Source organism: Chanodichthys erythropterus, chromosome 17 (assembly GCF_024489055.1).
Source record: "Chanodichthys erythropterus isolate Z2021 chromosome 17, ASM2448905v1, whole genome shotgun sequence".
NCBI classification, from domain to species: domain Eukaryota; kingdom Metazoa; phylum Chordata; class Actinopteri; order Cypriniformes; family Xenocyprididae; genus Chanodichthys; species Chanodichthys erythropterus.
In genome coordinates, this window is record NC_090237.1 from 14,053,844 (window position 1) to 14,077,115 (window position 23,272).

The window sequence follows — 23,272 nt, forward strand, 5'->3', positions numbered from 1 at the left end:
ATCACTTTGTCATCTTTTTATATCTTTTATAATTGGATGTTAGGTTGTCACCAATAAAACTAAATCAATATCAACTCGTATTTTCTGTCATATTAGTTATAACTAGGCCTAGAATACAATTTAAAGAGCTATATCAGATGTTATAAATGAGAAAAACGGAGGAACTCATTATGGAGCATTTCTTGCCCCTGCTTTTTTTAAATTCAGGGGCATTTTTTTTCCTCTGAGTCACCTTTAATTTCTGACCTTGCATGCATTGAATATGATTTTTGCCTGTGTTTACAAACTGAAATTTGTGGTAATCAAAAACATGTAAAAGATGCTGTCGATACAACTTGTACTGAGCCTGGAACGTTCCTTTACTGCAAATTTTATACTTTTTATCTCATACTCTTACTCATTCAATCAGTTCCTGCATGGATTTAAAGTCTCCTGTACTGCTACGTATTAAAAAGAAATAAAGGGGAATGGGCTTCTACACCCTCTCCGGTGACTTGATGGGTTGAGTGAGTGGCAGACGTTCTCATTATAGTGCCGAGTTAGTTGCAGACGTCATTCAGAGTGTCAGAGCGAATGGAAGTTTATGGTAAAGTGAGAGTGAAGCAATGCTCTCTTCCAGGCTGGATGTTCCCTGGGGCTACAGTTAGAATTCAGCAGAACTTGTCCCTCTGGGCTCTGTGGAGGTCAGATGAACAGAAGGCTCTATTATTGTCCCACCAGGAAAGCAGCAGAGAGGGTGATGCAGGGAGGCAGAGAGTAGAGGCCTAGTCATAATTTAGCTCTGCTCTGACACCTTGTTAAGGAGACGTTTGGATTTATAGTGCAGCTCGCTATGTTGAGAGGTCAGGGTCCTGTGCACAGTCCGAGAAGTCAACTGGGCAGCCGTTATGTGCTCACGGTTCATGGAGACGAGGCAAAACCCCCTGCATTGTCCTTCACACCCTGCTCCATGCTCATTTTTTCTCATTAACAAAGGACAGTGTGTCCAATTCATTATGCTAGTGAAGCTTTTAGAATCGGTGTTGGTAAAAAAAAACCTAAAGAAATGCTACATTTTTCATTTGCATGACAATAGCTCAGCTGTTTTTAACATACTGCAGGTTTTCTTGTAACATGCTATTTTTCTGACAAGTAGAGGTGTAGCATGACAAAACAGCGCGTGTTTATATTCTACACACGGCCTTGAAACCAAGCAAGCTGAGGGAATAAACAAACAGACTGTACTAGAACGACTCTATCTCTCAATGTGTGTTGGGAAGTCAGCTATTTAACACTGTTATTCATTTATATGTTGTCTATATGCTGTATAGCGGCTGTTATTTATTGTTTAGTATAAATCTATGTATTAAGTTTAAAGTTATAACATTGATATCTTTATTGATAAATACTGCTCTTTTTAACTGTCTTAACTGTATGTAATCATATATTTGTATATTATATATAAAGTTTGGGTGTCTGGAAGATTGTTGAAATAGTCTCTTATGCTCTGCAAGGCTGAGTTTATTTGATTAAAAACACATGAACAACAGTAATATTGTAAAATATTATTACATTTTAAAATAATTTAATTTAATATATTTTAAAATGTCATTTTTTTCTGTGATGGCAAAGCTGAATTTTCAGCATCATTACTCCAGTCTTCAGTATCACATGATCCTTCAGAAATCATTCTAATATGCTGATTTGCTGCTCAAGAAACATTATTAATAATGTTGAAAACAGTTGTGCCGTTTAATATTTCTTGTGGAACTCTTCATTCTTTTGAATAGAAAATTCAAAAGAACATAATTTTTTTGGGGGGAACAGAAATATTTTCTAACATTATAAATGTCTTGACTGTCACTTTTGATCAATTCTTACTGACCTCAAACCCCCATATCTATATATATATCTGGTAAAGCTCACTAATATTGCTTCATTGTCTTTTGTTAGCTAGCTTGAAATGTAGCTAACTCCTTTTTACTACTAAAGAGCAGCTTTAATACAGTTTAAATTATGAATGTTTTGACTTCAAAGTAGCTTCCCCAACACAGAATAGAATTACTAATATCACAGTTCTTTGAATATGCGTATCCTCTGTTGTATAATTGAACCCATTCATAATTCTAATAACTTCTTTTTATGTATACCGATGAGCATCACAGTGATTTTACTACGGTTAAAAGGATGTTGTTAGACACGATGCAAAGCACAGCAATGCAGAGCCTTGAATGATTTAGCCCTTTTATAAAAAGGCATCAATAGCAAAGATTACAGAAACTCATTTTAAATAATTACATTTCTTAATAATGTAATATAGTAATATTGCTCTTTAGCCTAACTGTTAGCTCCACATTAATATAGAATTCAATTGATGTACAGCAGCTTTGAACGTGGCTCATCCATTCTATTTTTAAAGCTGGAGATGTGTTTTGTGAATTAGTGTAGTGTTAATTTAATGCGTCTTATTCCAGTCAGTCAGTGGGCAGCACATGGCAGACTGTGGCTGACCTTGTGAGGCAGGAGAAGCACACAGTGTCTGGGCTTTACCCCAACACCGTGTACCTGTTCATCATCCGAGCGCTCAACTCCTATGGCCTGAGCGACCCCAGCCCCATCTCAGAGCCAGTCCGAACACAAGGTGGGGTATAGTTTCTGGTGGAGTGTGTGTGATGGCTGATTTTATATTTTGTGCATATCTGCATGATGTTTTGTATATACATTTTCAGATGGCCCAGAAGGTCAGGGCAAAGACCAGGCACATGTGCAGATGGATTTAGGAGGGGTGAAGGTTCGTCTTCAGACACCAGAAGTCTTGAGCCCTACCAGTGTTCAGATCACATGGACTGTAAGTATGTGATGCGTTTTGAATGGGAAATGCTGAAGCAAAATAAATAATAAATAATTCTATATTATAAATAAAATAAAATAATTATATATATGTCTGCTGAAATTGACAATGAAAGTGAAACTCCTGATTTCATATGTATATGTGTGATATTATTTCAGCTTGACCGGCACCCTCGCTATATTCAAGGCTACAGGCTGTATTATAGGCCTGTGGGGAGCGCATGGATGATCCAGGAAATAAAAGCAGGTCCCCCACACACAGCTGTCCTAACAGAGCTACACCGAGGAAAAGAATATGAGCTCAAAATGAGACCGTATTACAACGAGTTCCAGGGGATTGATAGTGAAATTGCAGTGGTTCGCACTCCTGATGAATGTGAGACTTGTTTTTTAGTTTTTACTTTGCATGACTTTCATTTTACCTTCCAACTTTTGCTGTAATGTTACTGTTTTGTCATTTGGCCATCATATTTCTGCTTTTAGTGCTGATCGGCCCTCCTCAGGGAGTCAATGTGGTGCAGTTAAGTAACAGTTCGACTGTGCGAGTGTCCTGGCAGCCTCCTCCCCCTGATGTGCCGGAAGAGCTCATACTAGAGTACAGGGTGAGAACTGTGAAGCCTTTATGCAGATACACTCTCTATGGCCACTTGGTAAAATGGTAATGCTGAAGTCTAGTTCTGTGTCATACAGGTGTGGTGTGTAGGAAACGAGTCTCAGCAGGTGGTCAACAGGAGCGTGGATGGCGATATGCTCTGGGTGCTGTTGGATGGGCTGTTGCCTGAGTCAATGTATCGCGTACAGGTTGCAGCGGTGACGGGTGCAGGAGTGGGCATTCATAGCAAACCTGTGTTCATCTTCTTGAGTGAGTATTGCCATCATTTCAACTCAGGAAAATCTAACTTAACCTAGTAGCTGTGTTTTGAAACATGGTAGTTGGTTTCTAACTGGTCTACTCTGGTCAACAAATTAGTTACCAGGTGGCTATAGTAGCTTAAAGCCGGGGACACACCTAACGATTGTAAGGGCGATTATGAATGTAATTTGATACTTACGACTGATCATGTCCAATCGAGCCGAGTCAGTTGTGTTCAGTCTGTGTTTACAGTTGGTGCTTAAAATCGTGCAATGTGCTGCATCTAATGATTCTAGTCTTAGAATTTTAGAAACAGTCATCGCCAGTCCTCCTCACAAAGATTCGTCTCAAATTTGATAATTCCCACTTCTGAAGTATGAGCAAATCGCATTCAAGTTTCGTTATTATTTTTTTTCAAGGAAAGTCATCTTTACAATAGCACTGAGAGCACGTGAAGGCAGCATAATATTTGCGACCGATGACGTTTCTGTTTCCTTGGAGATTGTGTCAGGCGATTGTAAACAAGCGGCGAAATGGCGTCAAAAAACGTTTGAAACATAAAAACACATTGGACAACCGGTTTGGAAGAAAAACTTGTTGAACTCTGGCAAGAGTACGAATACAACATATCTTCGAAGGAATACCATAATAGAAGTGATAAGGACAGAAGCTGGGCTGCGGAAGCTTTGAACGTGTCAGGTAATGTACAGGGCCGGATTATCCATAGACGGGATTGGGCGAGTGTCCTGGAGCACCAGCCAATAGGGGGGCAACAAGTGATAAAGATAATACTTTTTTTTTTTTTATCATGTTTTGTATATATATATTATTTATCTGATACGGATACAAAATTAACAGTTGATACAATATATACAGAAAGAATATAAAGAGCCCTGCCCCTTTGATCACAAAAGTGAAAGTGCCCTTTGAGGTCGCATTGTGGTAGTATAAAGTTATTTCTGTGGTAATTTAATGGTCTGTACAGTGCCGTTTCAAGTCGAACAAGCTTCATTGAGGATCGCAGCTTATCGTTGCTTAACAACGGCCGACACCACCGGAGTGCAAGCCCTAAAAATAGATTTAACAAAGTTTACTCACCTCAAATTTTCTCTGTAGAGAACAAATCCATGTTGCCTCTCCAGCCAGGACCTCACACATATCCTGCGCGTTTTTCCACTTTTTTAGTTATTTTCCGCACAAATATAGCTGCAGATGAAGAGCGCGAGCTGTTTGTTTACATCCATTTTCAAGATCCCGCGCACAGTGTGTTGCTTAGCAGCGGTCTCAATCATAAACGTTTGTGTTCTTCTCCGACTGTCAACGATTAAAATCGGCTCCAGTCGAAGGAAACAGTCGGTATGTGTGTTCAGTTCAGTCTTAGAATGTTACAGCTAATCGTTAGGTGTGTCCCCGGCTTAAGATGGCTGACCAGTTGATGACCTGCTTGGTCCAGCAAAAAAACAGCTAATGACCAGCTTGATTCAAATAATAACTTTAGAACCACTAATAACCATTTTGGCTAGCTAATAACCAGCTCAGTCAGCTAATAACTGTCTTGGGCTATAGAATGAACATCCTGACCAGCAACTGACTGGATTGATCCAGCTAATAACAAGTTTAGACCCACTTATAACCATTTTGGCTAGCTAATAACCATCTTTGCAAGCTGTAAGGCTTGATCCAGCTAATAACCAGCTCAGTCAGCTAATAACCGTCTTGGACTATTGAATGAACATCCTGACCAGCTGAAGACCTGCTTTGTCCAGCTAATGACCAGCTTGATTCAAATAATAACAAGTTTAAACACACTAATAACCATTTTGTCTAGTTTATAAACATCTTTGCCAGCTATTATCAGACTTGATCCAGCTAATAACCAGCTTGGCCAGCCAATAGACCTCTTTGGAGCAGACGTCACAATTACGTCACTTGCAGCTGCGCGCACATAGTGGTTGCAGAAAAATAGTGGTAGCAATTGGAGGACAATGTGCAAAATCCACAGAATAATAGAAAAACGTTTTGTTGTGCCTCTGGATGTTTGTGATATAAACTCAAAATTAACTTTTTTTAAATTCTTTTATTTCGTGGCTTCCATAGACTGCTACTGCTCAACTTTCATTTTCTGCAACCAGGTAGGCTCCGCCCATAAAAAACGTCATCGCTGTTTGCAAACACCAATTGGTCTATAATCTTTTTGGACTATTGAATGAACATCCTGACCAGCTAATGACTGGCTTGATCCAGCTAATAACAAGTTTAGACCCACTTATAACCTTTTTGGCTAGCCAATAACCATCTTTGCCAGATATTATCAGACTTGATCCAGCTAATAACCACCTTGGCCAGCCAATAACCTTTTTGGACTATTGAATGAACATCCTGACCAGCTGATGACCTGCTTGGTCCAGCTAAAAACCAGCTAATGACCAGCTTGATTCAAATAATAACAAGTTTAGACCCACTTATAACCATCATTGCCAGCTATTTTCAGACTTGATCCAGCTAATAACCACCTTGGCCAGCCAATAACCTTTTTGGACTATTGAATGAACATCCTGACCAGCTGATGACCTGCTTGATCCAGATAAAAACCAGCTTGAACCAGCTAATGACCAGCTTGATTCAAGTTTAGACACACTAATAACCATTTTGGCTAGTTAATAACCATTTTTGCCAGCTATTATCAGACTTGATCCAGCTAATAACCACCTTGACCAGCCAATAACCTTCTTGGACTATTGAATGAACATCCTGACCAGCTAATGACCAGCTTGATCAAGCTAATAACAAGTTTAGACCCACTTATAACCTTTTTGGCTAGCTAATAACCATCTTTGCCAGATATTATCAGACTTGATCCAGCTAATAACCACCTTGGCCAGCCAATAACCTTTTTGGACTATTGAATGAACATCCTGACCAGCTGATGACCTGCTTGGTCCAGCTAAAAACCAGCTTGAACCAGCTAATGACCAGCTTGATTCAAATAATAACAAGTTTAGACCCACTTATAACCATCATTGCCAGCTATTTTCAGACTTGATCCAGCTAATAACCACCTTGGCCAGCCAATAACCTTTTTGGACTATTGAATGAACATCCTGACCAGCTGATGACCTGCTTGATCCAGATAAAAACCAGCTTGAACCAGCTAATGACCAGCTTGATTCAAGTTTAGACACACTAATAACCATTTTGGCTAGTTAATAACCATTTTTGCCAGCTATTATCAGACTTGATCCAGCTAATAACCACCTTGGCCAGCCAATAACCTTCTTGGACTATTGAATGAACATCCTGACCAGCTAATGACCAGCTTGATCAAGCTAATAACAAGTTTAGACCCACTTATAACCTTTTTGGCTAGCTAATAACCATCTTTGCCAGATATTATCAGACTTGATCCAGCTAATAACCACCTTGGCCAGCCAATAACCTTTTTGGACTATTGAATGAACATCCTGACCAGCTGATGACCTGCTTGGTCCAGCTAAAAACCAGCTTGAACCAGCTAATGACCAGCTTGATTCAAATAATAACAAGTTTAGACCCACTTATAACCATCATTGCCAGCTATTTTCAGACTTGATCCAGCTAATAACCACCTTGGCCAGCCAATAACCTTTTTGGACTATTGAATGAACATCGTGACCATCTGATGACCTGCTTGATCCAGATAAAAACCAGCTTGAACCAGCTAATGACCAGCTTGATTCAAGTTTAGACACACTAATAACCATTTTGGCTATTTAATAACCATCTTTGCCAGCTATTATCAGACTTGATCCAGCTTATAACCAGCTTGGCCAGCTATTAACCTTCTTGGACTATTGAATGAACATCCTGACCAGCTGATGACTTGCTTGATCCAGCTAATAACAAGTTTAGACCCACTAATAACCATTTTTGGCCTGCTTCACAATAACCATAACCTGCTTCGCCAGTTATTTACAGGCTTGATCCAACTATTAACCAGCTTGGCCAGCTAAAGGCCAGACTGGACCAGCTAATAACCTGCTTGGACCAGCTAATAATCATCTTTGCAAGCTATTATCAGGATTAATCCATGATATGTTTTTGATAATGTTTTTGATCTGCCTGCATTGACACCATTGTATGCGAACTGAACTGAGCAGGACAATGACATCACTGTTTTCTCCAGAGCTCCTGTATAAATAAATAAACTAAATTAATTTCTAATGATTTTTTACAGCAGAATGAATCAGTACTGAACTTACTTAAGCTGGACAATGACACTATTTTCTTCAACAGCTGCTGTACAGCCAAAATTATGTTCCCTCCATCACTGTAAAGCTGCTTTGACACAATCTGCATTGTAAAAAGAGCTATATAAATAAAAGTGACTTGACTTGACTTGACTAATAACCAGCCTGGCCAGCTAATGGCCAAATTGAACAAGCTGATAACCTTCATGGATCATCGAATACCCTACTTGTTCAGCTAAAACCCAGCTCTTATTCCTGCTGCCATGTTCCAAACACAGCTACCAGTTTAAGCTGGATTTTTCCAGCAGGTTTAGGAAAAACATTTACCACACAGCTCTGATTGTGACATTTATCCCAACTGACAGATTCTTATCTCAGCATTTACTCATATTTTATGTTAAGGAATCGAAAATGTTAAGGGATTTCCATGTTGTGTGTCAGTTGAAGATAGATTGAGTGAAATATATTTTGATAAAATGTTTCCTATATAAGACCAGAAGCTTTTACTCTTATGTCTCTATTCCATTTCCACATAATCACTCTTATTCACTTTTTTCCATTTCCTCCTTATATCTTCTATCAGAAGTAGCAATAGATCAGTCCTTGTCAGTGGTGAAGGATGATAGTGTCAGCCTATCCGAGCAGATCACAGAGGTGGTCCGTCAGCCAGCCTTCATCGCAGGGATTGGTATATCGTCCTGGATGGTTCTAATGGGCTTTAGCGCCTGGATCTACTGCAGACACAGGAGGAGCAAAGAACTTGGACACTATACTACTTCCTTTGCATACACGCCTGCAGGTAAACTTCTGTGCCATAAACTTCTGTGCCAAACTAGCATAAAACATCATGTTTTCAAATGAGCTCTGTGATCATCTCTTTCTCATATTTTTTCCTTAGTTGCACTCTCTCATGGTGATGGGTCGGATCTTATAAATGGAAGGTCTGTATCATGAATTCTCTATTCATCAAAGAGTCCTGAAGGGTATATCAGCAACCAAGTGTTTTAATAAGAAATGTTTCTTAAAGGAATATTTCTCCCAAAAATGAATAATGTACTCCCACAATTTACTCACCCTCAGGCCATACTAGGTGTATATGACTTTCTTCTTTTAGCCAAACACAATCTGAGTTATGTTTAAAAAAAAAAAATCCTGGCTCTTCCAAGCTTTATAATTAGAGTGAATGGTACCTTAGATTTTAAAGCCCAAAAAAGCACATCCATCCATCATTAAAAAAGTAATCCATATGGCTTCAGGGGGTTAATAAAGGCCTTCTGTGGTGAAGAAATTTTTTTTTTTTAAGAAAAATATCCATATTTATAACTTTATAAACTATAATAACTGGCTTCTGGCAATGGCCTTACATGAGAGTGGTCAGGAAAAAGTATATTAAAAAACTTGACTAACATTAAAATTAATATTATCCCTTTTAAAATGTATTATTATCCCTTTTGTAGATAATTATTATTATTTTCTAAAAAATAATTTAATAAAACTGTATAGAATATTTTATATTTAATGTAAAATAATTTATATTAAATTAAATATTTCCATTTCCTGACAGGCCATGTTTGCTGGAGTCACACTTGGGTAATTACCCTTGGCTGGCTGACTCATGGCCCACCAGCAACTTCTCTCGAAATGGAAAAGAGTCAGTGAACTGCTGTGCAGGCGGGCCTGACTCCACAGATCAATACTACAACAGTAAGATCTCTGTCATGGGCGTTTCCCTACATTAAAGTACTGTCACACTTACAAATCATATCTCCTATAACTCATTAATCTGTTTTCCAGCTTCAGGATTATCAAATTATCTGAACCAGAATGGGAAATACAGCCCAGCCTCTAATGAAGGTGCCATTTACTGTACCATCAACCCAGCCGATGCAGATGGGCATGACCTGTGCAGCCTGTACTCTCAGGGTCCAGACCCGTACACCAGCACACCTGTCCTCTCCAAAACTGACCTCTACAGCATGGAGCAGGACCTGGACCAGTGGAGCCTTCAGTCCAGCCACAGTGGAGCAGAATATGCAAAACTTCAGTACCCAAGAGGTGAAAATGGTAGGAGCGACATTGATTTCAATCATGAGGGTTAGGGATTAATCCTTAAGCCGGGGACACACCTAACGATTAGCTGTAACATTCTAAGACTGAACTGAACACACATACCGATTGTTTCCTTCGACTGGAGCCGATTTTAATCGTTGACAGTCGGAGAAGAACACAAACGTTTATGATTGAGAACGCTGCTAAGCAACACACTGTGCGCGGGATCTTGAAAATGGATGTAAACAAACAGCTCGCGCTCTTCATCTGCAGCTATATTTGTGCGGAAAATAACTAAAAAAGTGGAAAAACGCGCAGGATATGTGTGAGGTCCTGGCTGGAGAGGCAACATGGATTTGTTCTCTACAGAGAAAATTTGAGGTGAGTAAACTTTGTTAAATCTATTTTTAGGGCTTGCACTCCGGTGGTGTCGGCCGTTGTTAAGCAACGATAAGCTGCGATCCTCAATGAAGCTTGTTCGACTTGAAACGGCACTGTACAGACCATTAAATTACCACAGAAGTAACTTTATACTACCACAATGCGACCTCAAAGGGCACTTTCACTTTTGCGATCAAAGGGGCAGGGCTCTTTATACTCTCTCTGTATATATTGTATCAACTGTTAATTTTGTATCCGTATCAGATAAATAATATATATACAAAACATGATAAAAAAAAAAAAGTAACGTTATTATCTTTATCATTTGTTGCCCCCCTATTGGCTGGTGCTCCAGGACACTCGCCCAATCCCGTCTATGGATAATCCGGCCCTGTACATTACCTGACACGTTCAAAGCTTCCGCAGCCCAGCTTCTGTCCTTATCACTTCTATTATGGTATTCCTTCGAAGATATGTTGTATTCGTACTCTTGCCAGAGTTCAACCAGTTTTTCTTCCATACCGGTTGTCCAATGTGTTTTTATGTTTCAAACGTTTTTTGACGCCATTTCGCTGCTTGTTTACAATCGCCTGACACAGTCTCCAAGGAAACAGAAACGTCATCGGTCGCAAATATTATGCTGCCTTCACGTGCTCTCAGTGCTATTGTAAAGATGACTTTCCTTGAAAAAAAATTGAACGAAACTTGAATGCGATTGGCTCATAATCACTACTTCAGAAGTGGGAATTATCAAATTTGAGACGAATCTTTGTGAGGAAGACTGGCGATGACTGTTTCTAAAATTCTAAGACTAGAATCGTTAGACGCAACACACTGCACAATTTTAAGCACCAACTGTAAACACAGACTGAACGCAACTGGCTCTGACTCGAGCCGATTGGACATGATCAGTCGTAAGTATCAAATTACATTCATAATCGGCCTTACAATCGTTAAATGTGTGCCCGGCTTTAGGGTATTAGGCTGGAATTATGCAGACAGATTGAATCAACAAGTGCTGCAACAAACGCTGATGTCAATTTTATGCAAATGGACTTGAGTTCGGCCTTGTGACAGTTTCATGTTGTTTTACAGCCAAACTGAAGAAGCAGAAGTCTCTGGGGCAAACTTCCCCACCCCAGTGGTCTGATGTGCTGTCCCTACATTCAGCACAAAACAAGGAGGTTCAAAACACAGATAAGAGATACAGGTAATAACCACCGCCATACTGTGGCAGGATATTGGTAGATGTCCAAATAAATATGGTAGTTTATGGTAAATGTAGAAAAAAATATGGTGTTATCATGGTACATGTTCAAAAAGCATATCAAAAAACAAATACCATGGGGCATATATAAATAAAACATTACAATGGTACATGTCCAAAACCATGGTACCATGTCATAAAACCATTGTGAAACCATGGTGCATGTTCAAAAACATGCAAACACCATGTTAAATGTCCAAAAAACGACAATGTTTGACAATTAAATGTCAAACGGCCATGGTACTTGTTCAAAAAGCCATGTTAATACCATGGTGCATTTCCAAACTCATGGTACCATGTCAAAAATACATTATAATACATTGGTACATTAGATATCCAATATGACATGGTATTACATTATCATGGTGCATGTCCAAAACCATAACACCATGCTATAAAACCATTGTAATACTATGGTAAATGTCCAAAACATGGTACCAAAATGCAGTGGTGATACCATAGTACCATGTCAAACAACTATGGTACTTGTTCAAGAGGCAACATTAATACAATAGTACATTTCCAAACACATGGTGCCCATGTCAGAAAACATAATATCATGGTACAGTACATATCTAAAAAAAAACATGGTATTATCATCATGCATATCCAGCCATGTCATAAAACCATGATAATATCATTTCAAATGTCTGATAACCATGTACCTTGCCATGGAAATATCATGTCCAAAAACAAATGATTCTACCATGGTACATTGTGGTAATACCATGTTACTTTTTGCTACTTTTCTCTCAGCCAATTTCATAAACTTATAAATATGCTTTTCAGTAGCTGTCATCCTTTTTTTTTTTTTTTAAGTTCAGACACTTCTGGATATAATTATCCTTCTTTGAAATGTGACCCAATATGGAACCTGTGCAACATGGTAAAATGTAGACCGGCCGATAAATTGAGGTCTTATCTAATCTTATTTGATGTTTCAGCTCAAAGTGACAGGGGCTAATGATGTTAGCGCTTAGAGCCGAGGCCGAGAGGCAGGTCACCAGACGTGGCTTTTCAGAATGAACCTTAAAGAATAGCCACGGCTTGGAATGAAGCGAAACCACACATACCAACCTTTGTCCTCAATGCTTTCTTCCTTTCACATCATATTTTTATCATCACCTTCCATGGATGAAACTGCTTTGACAAATTTTTGATAAGCTTTTTTACAATGCTGTCTTTTGTACCCACATTGGATTCTCTTTGATATTATTTATTTTTCTTTTCTTTTTTTCAAAGGACCACAGTCTGGTTTTATTTACCGCAGTCTTTTATCGTATAATGAAATCTGTGCTAGATACATCAGGGGTCCCGAGTCTTTTGATATGTCTTCTTTTTATGTGCTTTTTTGGTCCTTGCTGTGTTTTTAAACTTCGTTTGTGTTTTAGTAGTGTTTTGAGACTTTAGATTTAACTGGCATCTTAATCTCTTTACGTCCCTATAGCCCTGAGAAGGATGAAGAGTGGTGTCCTCCTCTGCCTGAGCGAAATTATCTGATTGAGGGTCTGGAGGACGCAGCCACTCTGCCTTTGAGAGAAGAGAAATCCAACAGGGCCACAACCTATAGCCTGCAGTCCACTGCTACTCTTACACCCTCCCCAAGTGAGGAGCAATACCCGGCTAACCCACGCCTGCAGCATCCAGACCTGCTGCCACGGTAACAGCGTACATACACACATCAGGTCTTGACAATAAAGGAATAGTTCACCCTTAAAGAGTGCATGAAATCGAAGTTCTATTATTCTTTTCTTCCATATTGTGGTGTATATGTGAGTGAAACGGCTCAAAAGATAACAAAAAAATTATGGCGAGGCTTGATTTTGTCTATTGGGAACTGTGGTTTGCTATTGCTTTGATGTCGTTTGAGTGACAGGTTGCCCCGCCCTTACTCCAGTAAACACATCATCAGAGAAGAGATGTCGCTGCAAGAGGGAGGGGAAGTTATTTTGATGCTGAAAATTCAGCTTTATCATATATTAAAATAGAAAATAGTTGTTTTATTGATATATCACAATTGATACTGTTTTTACTGTATTTTTGATCAAATAAATAAAGACTTTGTGAGCATAAGTACCTTTTTTTCAAAAACATTAAAACATCTACTAACACCAACCTTTTATATAGTAGAATATATAACACTACACTGTTGTGTAGTGTAAAATATTGCTTAGTAAATTATTTAAGTATCTTCCTAGACAATAGCCTTAGAATCTGAAACGACATAAAACAACGTTAATGTGTTTCGTTCAACAGGAAAACACAGTGTATACACAGTGCACAGTTTGCTCTCTCCAACCCAAAGCCGTTAACCAAGACAGAGCCTCATAATGGCAGCCTTCCCCACCACAACGGCCCCTGGAGAGACATTGCAGAAATGGAGGAGGAACTGTTCTCTAACAACACAGGCACAAGTAAGCCCTTCAACACTGCAAAGACGACTGTTTTTTTATTACTTTTATTGCGAAAGATTATGGATGGAGAACATAATCTTTGTTTTCTCACTGCTATTAGGAGAGTATATGTCATTTACGTCCTCAATTCAGAAGCCCAGGCCTAAGAAGAAATCTCAGAAGGATGGCCTTGTGAGACGAGAAGTCTTGAAACAAGGCAGTAAGGACCCACATATTTAATAAATTATTGATTGAAGCAACTAAAGCTAAGTTTCTCTAATCAGTGGTGGACAGTAACAAAGTGTTTTTACTTTGCCACTGTACTTTAAGGGACAGTTCACCCAAAAATAAAAATTTCCAAAAAAAGGAATTTTCATTTTTGGGTGAACTGTCCCTTTAAGTACAGTATCTGTAATTTTGGGGGTATTTTTATTTTTGTAAACTTTTCATTTTACTTAATTACATTCCAAAGCATAATATTGTACTTTGTACTCCACTATATTTCATGAAAGCATGTTGTTCGAAATTTTCTTTGAACTGAAGAAATTGTCACTTCGAGATGCGATAGCGTTGTCCGATTCATGAACAAGCTGATTAGTTTCAATTAACCTATAAATTGGTTTGCAAATCGCACTTAACCCTCTGGCCCTCTTCAGTCATTTTTGACTGAAAAATTTGATATTTTGAAATGTTAAAAATCGTAGCTTCATCTGAATGAGAAGACACTTGGTGACTTTTGTCGCATTAGCAATATGAACACACAAAAAAAAAAATCAAGGACATGATTCGGACATGTTAAAGGGTCGTAAAAAAAATAGTCATACTTACCTTCTTTGCGGTCAAAAATGACCGACATAGGAAATGAATGGAAAATACGAAAACTCAGAGAATCTTTTGTTGGTACAAACTACAGCCACTGTGCAGAAAAAAAGTGCACAGCAATGAAGAGTGCAAAATAGACACACCCAACCCCCCACCCCCCCCACACAAATATATGAACTAGCCTGACTATAACACAGAACAAGTTTATACAAATGTGTGAAATAATATCAATAATTCAGCCACAAAGCAGTAAAAAATTGAACAGCAAGAAAGAGGTTACAGTCAAAAACACTGAGAGTACAAAACAGAAACAACCACTCAATTTGCATTACAAAAGATTTTCTTTTTTTACTCCCACCAGATGGCACTAATCTACCTTCAAAAAAATTATTTTAAATGCCTTGTCTCTATTTTAACATGGAAAACTGCTTTAATTGAAAAATAATTTAAAAAAATATTAGAAAAAAATTATGTATTATTTTCAAGGGGGAAAATAGCTAATAAAATTTGTATTAATATTGCATAGTATCATAAAAAAACCCTCAAAAATATTATTGAACAAAAATATATTATATTGGTTTTTCTGAAAAACAAAAAAGTTGTGAAAAAAGTGTGAATCCTAAACAAAGATTGCCAGTGATTCATTAGTGAATTGGACTGATCCGATTGCATCGGTTCTCGAGTCGACAACTCACTGATTCAAATGATCTGGCCAGAGCGAGTCTCCAGTTAATTCACTGATTTCACAGACTCAAAATGAGCAAAGAACGGGAGATCCTTGAAGCTTGTGTGCACGCATGACTAAAGCCACGAAAGTAAGTTACTAATGCTGAATTTTAGGGTTTATTTTTGTAAATGAAAATCAAATTTAGTTCACGACCGTCAGTTGTTTGGAAACTAAATCTGCTTGTAAAAGGCGAGCTGTTTAAGCCCATTGCATGAAATGCGTGAATGTGGACATGTCTGCATTTGTGTGTTACCGTCCGAACGGGGTACATTGAAGGTAAAAACTAAATGTTAAAATAATGCAAATTAATCCCCATAAATCAGGGATGGACAACTCCGGTCCTGGAGGGCCAGTGTCCAGCAGAGTTTAGCTCCAACCCTATTCAAACACACCTGAAACAGCTAATCAAGGTCTTTAGGATTAGTAGAAAGTAATAGGCAAGTGAGTTCTTATCAGGGATGGAGATAAACTCTGCAGGACACTGGCCCTCCAGGACCGGAGTTGTCCATCCCTGCCATAAATCTTCCCCGCTGCCACAGCAGTTTCATAGTGTTCTTCTTAAAAAAGATGTGACGTCTATTTTTATGTTTATATTTGTCAACACACATTTTGTTTTACCTAATTTTTATTTAGCAAAATAAATACAGTTTCAGTACTTTTAATACTTAAGTACAATAAAAATCAAGTACTTTTATAGTTTTTTTTTTTTTTTTATGAGTAAAATTGAGAAGTACTTAACACTTTTACAGGAGTAATATTTTATTAGGCTATTTGTACTTTTACCCAAGAACTTGACTTGTGTACTGCGTCCACCACTTTATAAATGATGATTCACACTTATAATTTGTGCATGTCTGCAGACCTGCCGCCTCCACCTGAGCCTCCTCCTCTAAGAGAGGACCCTCTGAAGCACCTGACAGACATATTGGACAATGGTAGGAGCAGGACGCCCCCGCAGCACAGAGAGAGAAGATCAGACCGCAGAACGTCTGCACAATGGAGCACAGAAGGTCAGACTTCAGGGAAACAAAAGACTTTAGTTAGTAGTGATTACTAGTGTGCTTTGGGGCGTTTTTTTTGTGCAGTTTTTAAAATAAAACAAACCGGTTTTGTGTAAATAAGCATGTAAAAAATTTTGAGATATATATATATATATATATATATATATATATATATATATATATATATACACACATACAGTACAGTCCAAAAGTTTGGAACCACTAAGATTTTATTGTTTTTAAAAGAAGTTTCGTCTGCTCACCAAGGCTACATTTATTTAATTAAAAATACAGTAAAAAACAGTAATATTGTAAAAAAATTATTACAATTTAAAATAACTGTGTACTATTTAAATATATTTTACAAAGTAATTTATTCCTGTGATGCAAAGCTGAATTTTCAGCATCGTTACTCCAGTCTTCAGTGTCACATGATCCTTCAGAAATCATTCTAATATGCTGATCTGCTGCTCAATAAACATTTATGAATATTTTCAATGTTGAAAACAGTTGTGTACTTTTTTTTCAGGATTCCTTGATGAATAGAAAGTTCAAAAGAACAGCATTTATCTGAAATACAAAGCTTCTGTATCATTATACACTACCGTTCAAAAGTTTGGGGTCAGTAAGAATTTTTATTTAAATTTTTTTGAAAAGAAATGAAAGAAATTAATACTTTTATTCAGCAAGAATGCATTAAATCAATCAAAAGTGGCAGTAAAGACATTTATAATGTTACAAAAGATTACATTTCAGATAAACACTGTTCTTTTGAACTTTCTATTCATCAAATAATCCTGAAAAAAAATATTGTACACAAATATGTTGTACAATTGTACACATTAAATGTTTCTTGAGCAGCAGATCAGCATATTAGAATGATTTCTGAAGGATCATGTGACACTGAAGACTGGAGTAATGATGCTGAAAATTCAGCTTTGCCATCACAGGAAAAAATTACTTTGTGAAATATATTCAAATAGTACACAGTTATTTTAAATTGTAATAATATTTCACAATATTACTGTTTTTACTGTATTTTTAATTAAATAAATGTAGCCTTGGTGAGCAGATGAAACTTCTTTTAAAAACATTAAAAATCTTAGTGGTTCCAAACTTTTGGACTGTATATATGTGTATATATATATATATATATATATATATATATATATATATATATATATATATATATATATATATATAAACAATACTTAGAAAATAAATATAAAATCACTTTATATATTATCGTTCAAAAGTTTGGGATCAGTAAGATTTTTTATTATTTTTGAAAGAAAGAAAGAAATTGAATAAATGAATACTTTTATTTAGCAAGGATGTATTTAATTGGTCAAATGTGACAGCAAAGATATTTAGAATGTTACAAAAGATTTCTATTTCAGATAAATGCTGTTCTATTCATCAAAGAATCTTGAAAAAGAAATTGTACACAGATTTCAACATTGATAATAATCATAAATGTTTCTTGAGCAGCAAATCATCATATTAGAATGATTTCTGAAGGATCATGTGACACTGAAGACTGGAGTAATGATGCTGAAAATTCTGCTTCACCATCACAGGAATAAATTAGATTTTAAAATATATTCAAATAGAAAACAGTTATTTTAAATTGTACAAATATTTCACAATATTACCGTTTTTGCTGAACATTGGATCAAATAAATGCAGCCTTGGAGAAGAGACTTCTTTTAAAAACATTAAAAAATCATACCAATCTAAAACATTTGAACGATAGTGTAAATTGCAAATGTAAATATAAAATATAAATGTTCTATAAAAAAATGAATATTAATGTTATAAATAAATGGTAAATATAAATCTCAACATCTATATAAATATAAATCTCTAAACATTTAGAGAACATATAAAATAATAACGTACCTGGGCTCTCTTGACCAACGGGACACTTTAGCAACTCCAAAGCAACCATCTACAGCATCACCCATAGTAATACACTAGTTTCATGGATCGGAGTTTTCCACAGGCAAACATTACTGTCATCTTCTCCATAAAATGTGGTTGTGAAATATAAAAATATGGTTCAGTGTGTTGCATTTTTTTTCTTGTATTTGACTGTTGAGTATGTCACTGCACAGATAAAGATTTAATCCAGTATTTCAAAGCAAACCTGCTGTCCAGCGGTCAGATGTCCAGCCACTGTTCCCTCTCGAGAAGCTCTGCCTCTCAATCCTCCGCAACCTTGCGTTCCTTGGGGGCAGGAAGGAGAAGAAATGAGGTTAGATGAGTTTGTGTGTCTTGTCTGTTCGCACATGGTCAGAATAAGTTCATTAGTGCTCGCCACGCGTGGGGGCCTTGGAGCAGTGTAGTAAATTAACAATCGATAAGCTCTAGGACACTGAGCGTGCAGAGCTGGAAGCACACTAAATGAATCAGGCAAATGATTACATTTCCACTTTTTTTAAAGAACTGCGATGTCTCATGTGGTCTCCATGGTATTGATATTCCAATGAATATTAAATATACGACCCATGTTTGTCGGTTAGAATATTACTGCATGTTCCACATTTAATGTGCTAGGATTAGATTGCTTGGCAACAAAATGATGATTTTATGTCATTTCTGGGCTTGTTTATTTTCAGAACATGATATGAGGAGAGGAAGTTGTCCTTGCGTCCTGTTGTTCACCACTCTACATGCAACATACGCCATGCAGTGTATATTCCTCCGCGCTCTGGTCCTTCACCTCTCTGTTTTTTGTCTGGGTATTTTTTTAGAAAACGTTTTTAAATGATCCATTGTTGTCCTACCTCTGTATGTATATATTTTTACAATGTTTTTGTGTCGGGAAAAAGCATTCCGGATGGTGTGCTGTTTTATTTATTATTATTTATTGTATTTATTAGTTAAAACAAGAAAATGAAATGTTTAAAAAGAAAACAATGTCAAAAATTTTAGATGAACATGATGTTTGAATGTATCTGGTTCATACATGTATGCCTCAATGTCTACATGTGATAAAAAGGTGTTTCAACATTTTTGTGAAAAAATATAGCAGATATTATCAGGCTATGTGAACAAATCATCCAATTATACATTAGTAAGCCTATAGAATACCAGATGTTTCTTGTTGTAAATCCTCACTAGGACTGTCACCTTACTATCCTGTGCTCACTGAAGGGTTTTTCTTTTCTCCTGTAGAATGATTCGCACCATGTCAGTCTGTTTTCCACAAATGCATCAATTATATGCAGATTGCATACAAAACAATAAAACTCATGTTCTAAGACATGTTTTACAGTACTGTTACTGATATGGATTTCTTATTGTATTATTTTGTCAATAACTGCATTCGTGTATGGAGTATGGAGATGAAAATCTCATGATGGTTTTTGAATTTGGTTGGCTGAGCGGCATTACAAGAGCACCGATTCCACTGATAAGGTGTGATCACATTTACATTTGTACGTCGAAATTTCGTGGGCGAAGCATTCGTCTCAGTAGGAATTCATGAGATCGTGAATTTTGTGTGATTTTGTGTGAAATTTCTGTTTTTTACAATGGAATTCACTTAATTTATTAATATAACCAGCTTGGTTTGGAAGTGAACATCTGATTAAAGTATTAATTCAATTCTGAATGAAAATTTTCCTGATAATTTACTCACCCCCATGTCATCCAAGATGTTCATGTCTTTCTTTCTTCAGTCGAAAAGAAATGAAGGTTTTTGATGAAAACATTCCAGGATTTTTCTCCTTATAGTGGACTTCACTGGGGTTCACCGGGTGGAAATTGGTCCAAATTGCAGTTTCAGTGTAGCTTCAAATGGCTCTACATGTTCCCAGACGAGGAATAAGGGTCTTATCTAGCAAAACGATTATTTTTAACCACAAATGCTCATCTTGCACTGCTCTGCGATCCGCACGCATGACGTAATCACATTGGAAAGGTCATGCGTGACATAGGCGGAAGTACCGATCCAGTGTCTACAAAGCAAACGTGCAAAGATTAAGCCAAACGCCCTTTATAAAAAAAAAAGGTAAAACAACAATATCGGATGATTTTGATGGTGGAGTTTTTCGCCCTTCCGCCTATGTTGGAAGTACCGTGTGACCTTTCAACGTAATGCGTGGCACATCGCAGAGCAGTGCAAGGCCATTTGTGGTTAAAAAAGTATATTATTTTTTTTTTATTTTTTTTTTTAATGACTGATCATTTTGCTAGAAAAGACCCTTATTCCTTGCCTGGGATCATATCAAGCTCTTTGAAGCTGCACTGAAACTGCAATTTGGACCTTCCACCCGGTGAGCCCCACTGAAGTCCACTATATGGAGAAAAATCCTGGAATGTTTTCCTCAAAAACCTTAATTTCTTTTTTTTTTTGACTGAAGAAAGAAAGACATGAACATATTGGATGACATGGGGGTGAGTAAATTATCAGGAAAATTTTCATTCAGAAGTTTTTTTGTTATTCTTTACTAGACTATTGACATGGAACTACTGCAAGTTACACCGATATGCCAGTAGGTGGTGACAAGCGACTGTCTTTTTAAATTAATCTTTCTTTCATCAAGATCGTTCAAAAACACAAATTCATTCATGAACAAAACAAGTGAATGTTGTATTTATGAGTATATCATACTCATCATACAGTCATTGAATCATTCTTTCATGCCGAAGAAGATGAAAATGGAAAAATAGCAAGGGTAGTATGCTAAAGTACGGTTCAGTGTCTGTCTTTATGAACGAGTCATTGAAACATTAGCTCAACCAATTTGTTCAAACACACTGATTCCTGATTCATTCAGGAATGAAACCTCTCAGGTTTTGCTCCGAAACTAACAATGGTTTTCTGTTTTTGATTCTTTTGGAACAAGTTTTGTGTGTTTGGTGGAGCAAAAACAAAGTAACTTGCAATATTGTGCCTAAATGGCCTAATATTTATGGACCAATGCAGAGTGCCTCAACTGGCCATCCAAATGACTGTTTACGAACAGTCATTTTCTTCTATTTAGATGCAAATGCTACAAGCCAGTGATTGAATTCCTCTCTACATAAATTGAATTTACTCCCTGAAATGGCTTAACTGCCACAAAAATGATATAAACTCTAAAAGACTGTTATTTTTGGTGTTGGAGTTGCCAAAATATATCTTTTTTTTTTAAGGTCAAAAACATATTTTCATCTAAACACCATCAGCACAAGAGCATCAACACAACTCAGAAATCTGAATTTTCAGTCTCTTAGAAACGAGTGCAGAAATAGACATGTTTAATGAATACACCAGTCTGTTTTGAGGACATCAACTATGGCCTAGTTAATGTATGGTTAAAGTCAGCCATACAAAGATGTGAACCTGAGGTAAATGTGACTGTGTCTCACTCGAGACCTTTCTCTAGAGATCATTTTGAAATTTTAACAAACACTTGACTTCTGCATGTCTCTCTATGCCTCTGAATCTGACCCCACTCACCTCATGCTACCGAGGCACACATTTGAAATCACACAAAGTCAGCAGCAAACAGGCTTACTTAACTCACATGTGTAGTATTTAAAACCCTGTGGGGCCCTCTGGGTTTAAACAACAAAGAAACATTTGAAAATGTATGCTATGTGTGGACAGGCTGTTGCTGGGATATGTGTAACGGTATCGTTAATGCAGTTAAATATGGGTCAGTGAGTGAATCGTCCTGTCCTTAACACATATGATGTATATGAAATAAGTGACTATTTCCAGTTGGTTCTTTGGGATGCCAGATGTTTGATGGGGAGTTTTTTGTTGGGATTGTACATATAATAACAGAATCCTTCATTGCTGGGATATAATTCAGAGAATTTGTGGAAGAGACTCTAAATAGGGGCCTTTGTTGTTAAAGTCAGCATGAAACAGAAGTTCGGATAGATATAATTTAAAAGAAGTACTTTTTCTAGAGTAATATTTCATGATTCTATCTCTACTTTAACTTTACTTGATTTGTGCACTTCGTCCGCCACTGTTTATAAGTGCAGTGGATCAGGGTTTTATACTGTGATTTTCAATCTACAAGACAAATAGAACCCAAGAGAGGCTTGTTGGCTCTAACTTTGAGTAATTTCCCACTTCAATTAATGCGGATTAACTGAGCTACAGCAAGGCCTGTGTTGGATCATAGTCTAATGAGGAGAAATGACTGCCTTAATTCACGTTTGTAAGTATGGGAAAATGTGCTCTAGAGTGTGTAATGAACTTGCATCACTATCTGAGATGTAAATGACTGTTAGTTTTGATTCATTATTAAAATGTGAAACTAAAAATACAGTTCCTGTGAAAGGCAGGAGTAACAGTCAGACTGAAAATATCACAATTTTCTCATTTTCTTTGAATTTGCTAGTCAGTGTTGATAAGCAAGTAAAATTTGTTCATGCTGAAAGGGCTCAGCTGCATAATTATGATGAGATAAACTCAGCACCTGACATTACCATTTTAATATTTTTGATGTCAAATATGATTGTGAGGGACCCCTTCCTAAAATATAAAGACAGCTGTTTATTTCATGCTACAGACCTATTTATATTTTTTGAGAGAATTTGTATAGCCTGTGATAAAGCCTTTATACAATGCATACAGATTGCATGTTGTTTGCAAAAGTAAATAATTTGTTATATTTATAGTTAAAATAATTTAAAATGATTCAATTATTATAAATAAATACATATTCTAAACATTTTATTTAATAATATATCATTTAGATTATTATTCTAATAA

The 23,272-nt window shown here is 36.9% G+C and overlaps 1 protein-coding gene across 3 annotated transcripts in view; it reads left to right on the plus strand.

Annotated features, from left to right (window-relative positions):
• The window catches only part of zgc:77784 (uncharacterized protein LOC402947 homolog), a 70,991-nt gene extending 51,202 nt beyond the window's left edge, over positions 1 to 19,789 (plus strand). Inside the window, exons 12-27 of one of the 3 annotated variants that reach the window (XM_067364466.1) lie at positions 2,454 to 2,620; positions 2,709 to 2,827; positions 2,989 to 3,205; positions 3,313 to 3,431; positions 3,520 to 3,691; positions 8,492 to 8,707; positions 8,807 to 8,849; positions 9,473 to 9,612; positions 9,703 to 9,972; positions 11,434 to 11,548; positions 13,053 to 13,265; positions 13,862 to 14,019; positions 14,120 to 14,218; positions 16,408 to 16,557; positions 18,666 to 18,805; positions 19,170 to 19,789. In XM_067364466.1, coding sequence (XP_067220567.1) covers positions 2,454 to 2,620; positions 2,709 to 2,827; positions 2,989 to 3,205; positions 3,313 to 3,431; positions 3,520 to 3,691; positions 8,492 to 8,707; positions 8,807 to 8,849; positions 9,473 to 9,612; positions 9,703 to 9,972; positions 11,434 to 11,548; positions 13,053 to 13,265; positions 13,862 to 14,019; positions 14,120 to 14,218; positions 16,408 to 16,557; positions 18,666 to 18,805; positions 19,170 to 19,181 — 2,350 coding nt within the window. In that variant the 3' untranslated portion in view covers positions 19,182 to 19,789. The remainder of the gene's footprint in view (positions 1 to 2,453; positions 2,621 to 2,708; positions 2,828 to 2,988; positions 3,206 to 3,312; positions 3,432 to 3,519; positions 3,692 to 8,491; positions 8,708 to 8,806; positions 8,850 to 9,472; positions 9,613 to 9,702; positions 9,973 to 11,433; positions 11,549 to 13,052; positions 13,266 to 13,861; positions 14,020 to 14,119; positions 14,219 to 16,407; positions 16,558 to 18,665; positions 18,806 to 19,169) is intronic. The other 2 variants (XM_067364468.1, XM_067364467.1) reach the window with 2 other exon arrangements.
• The last annotated feature ends 3,483 nt before the right edge of the window (positions 19,790 to 23,272 follow it).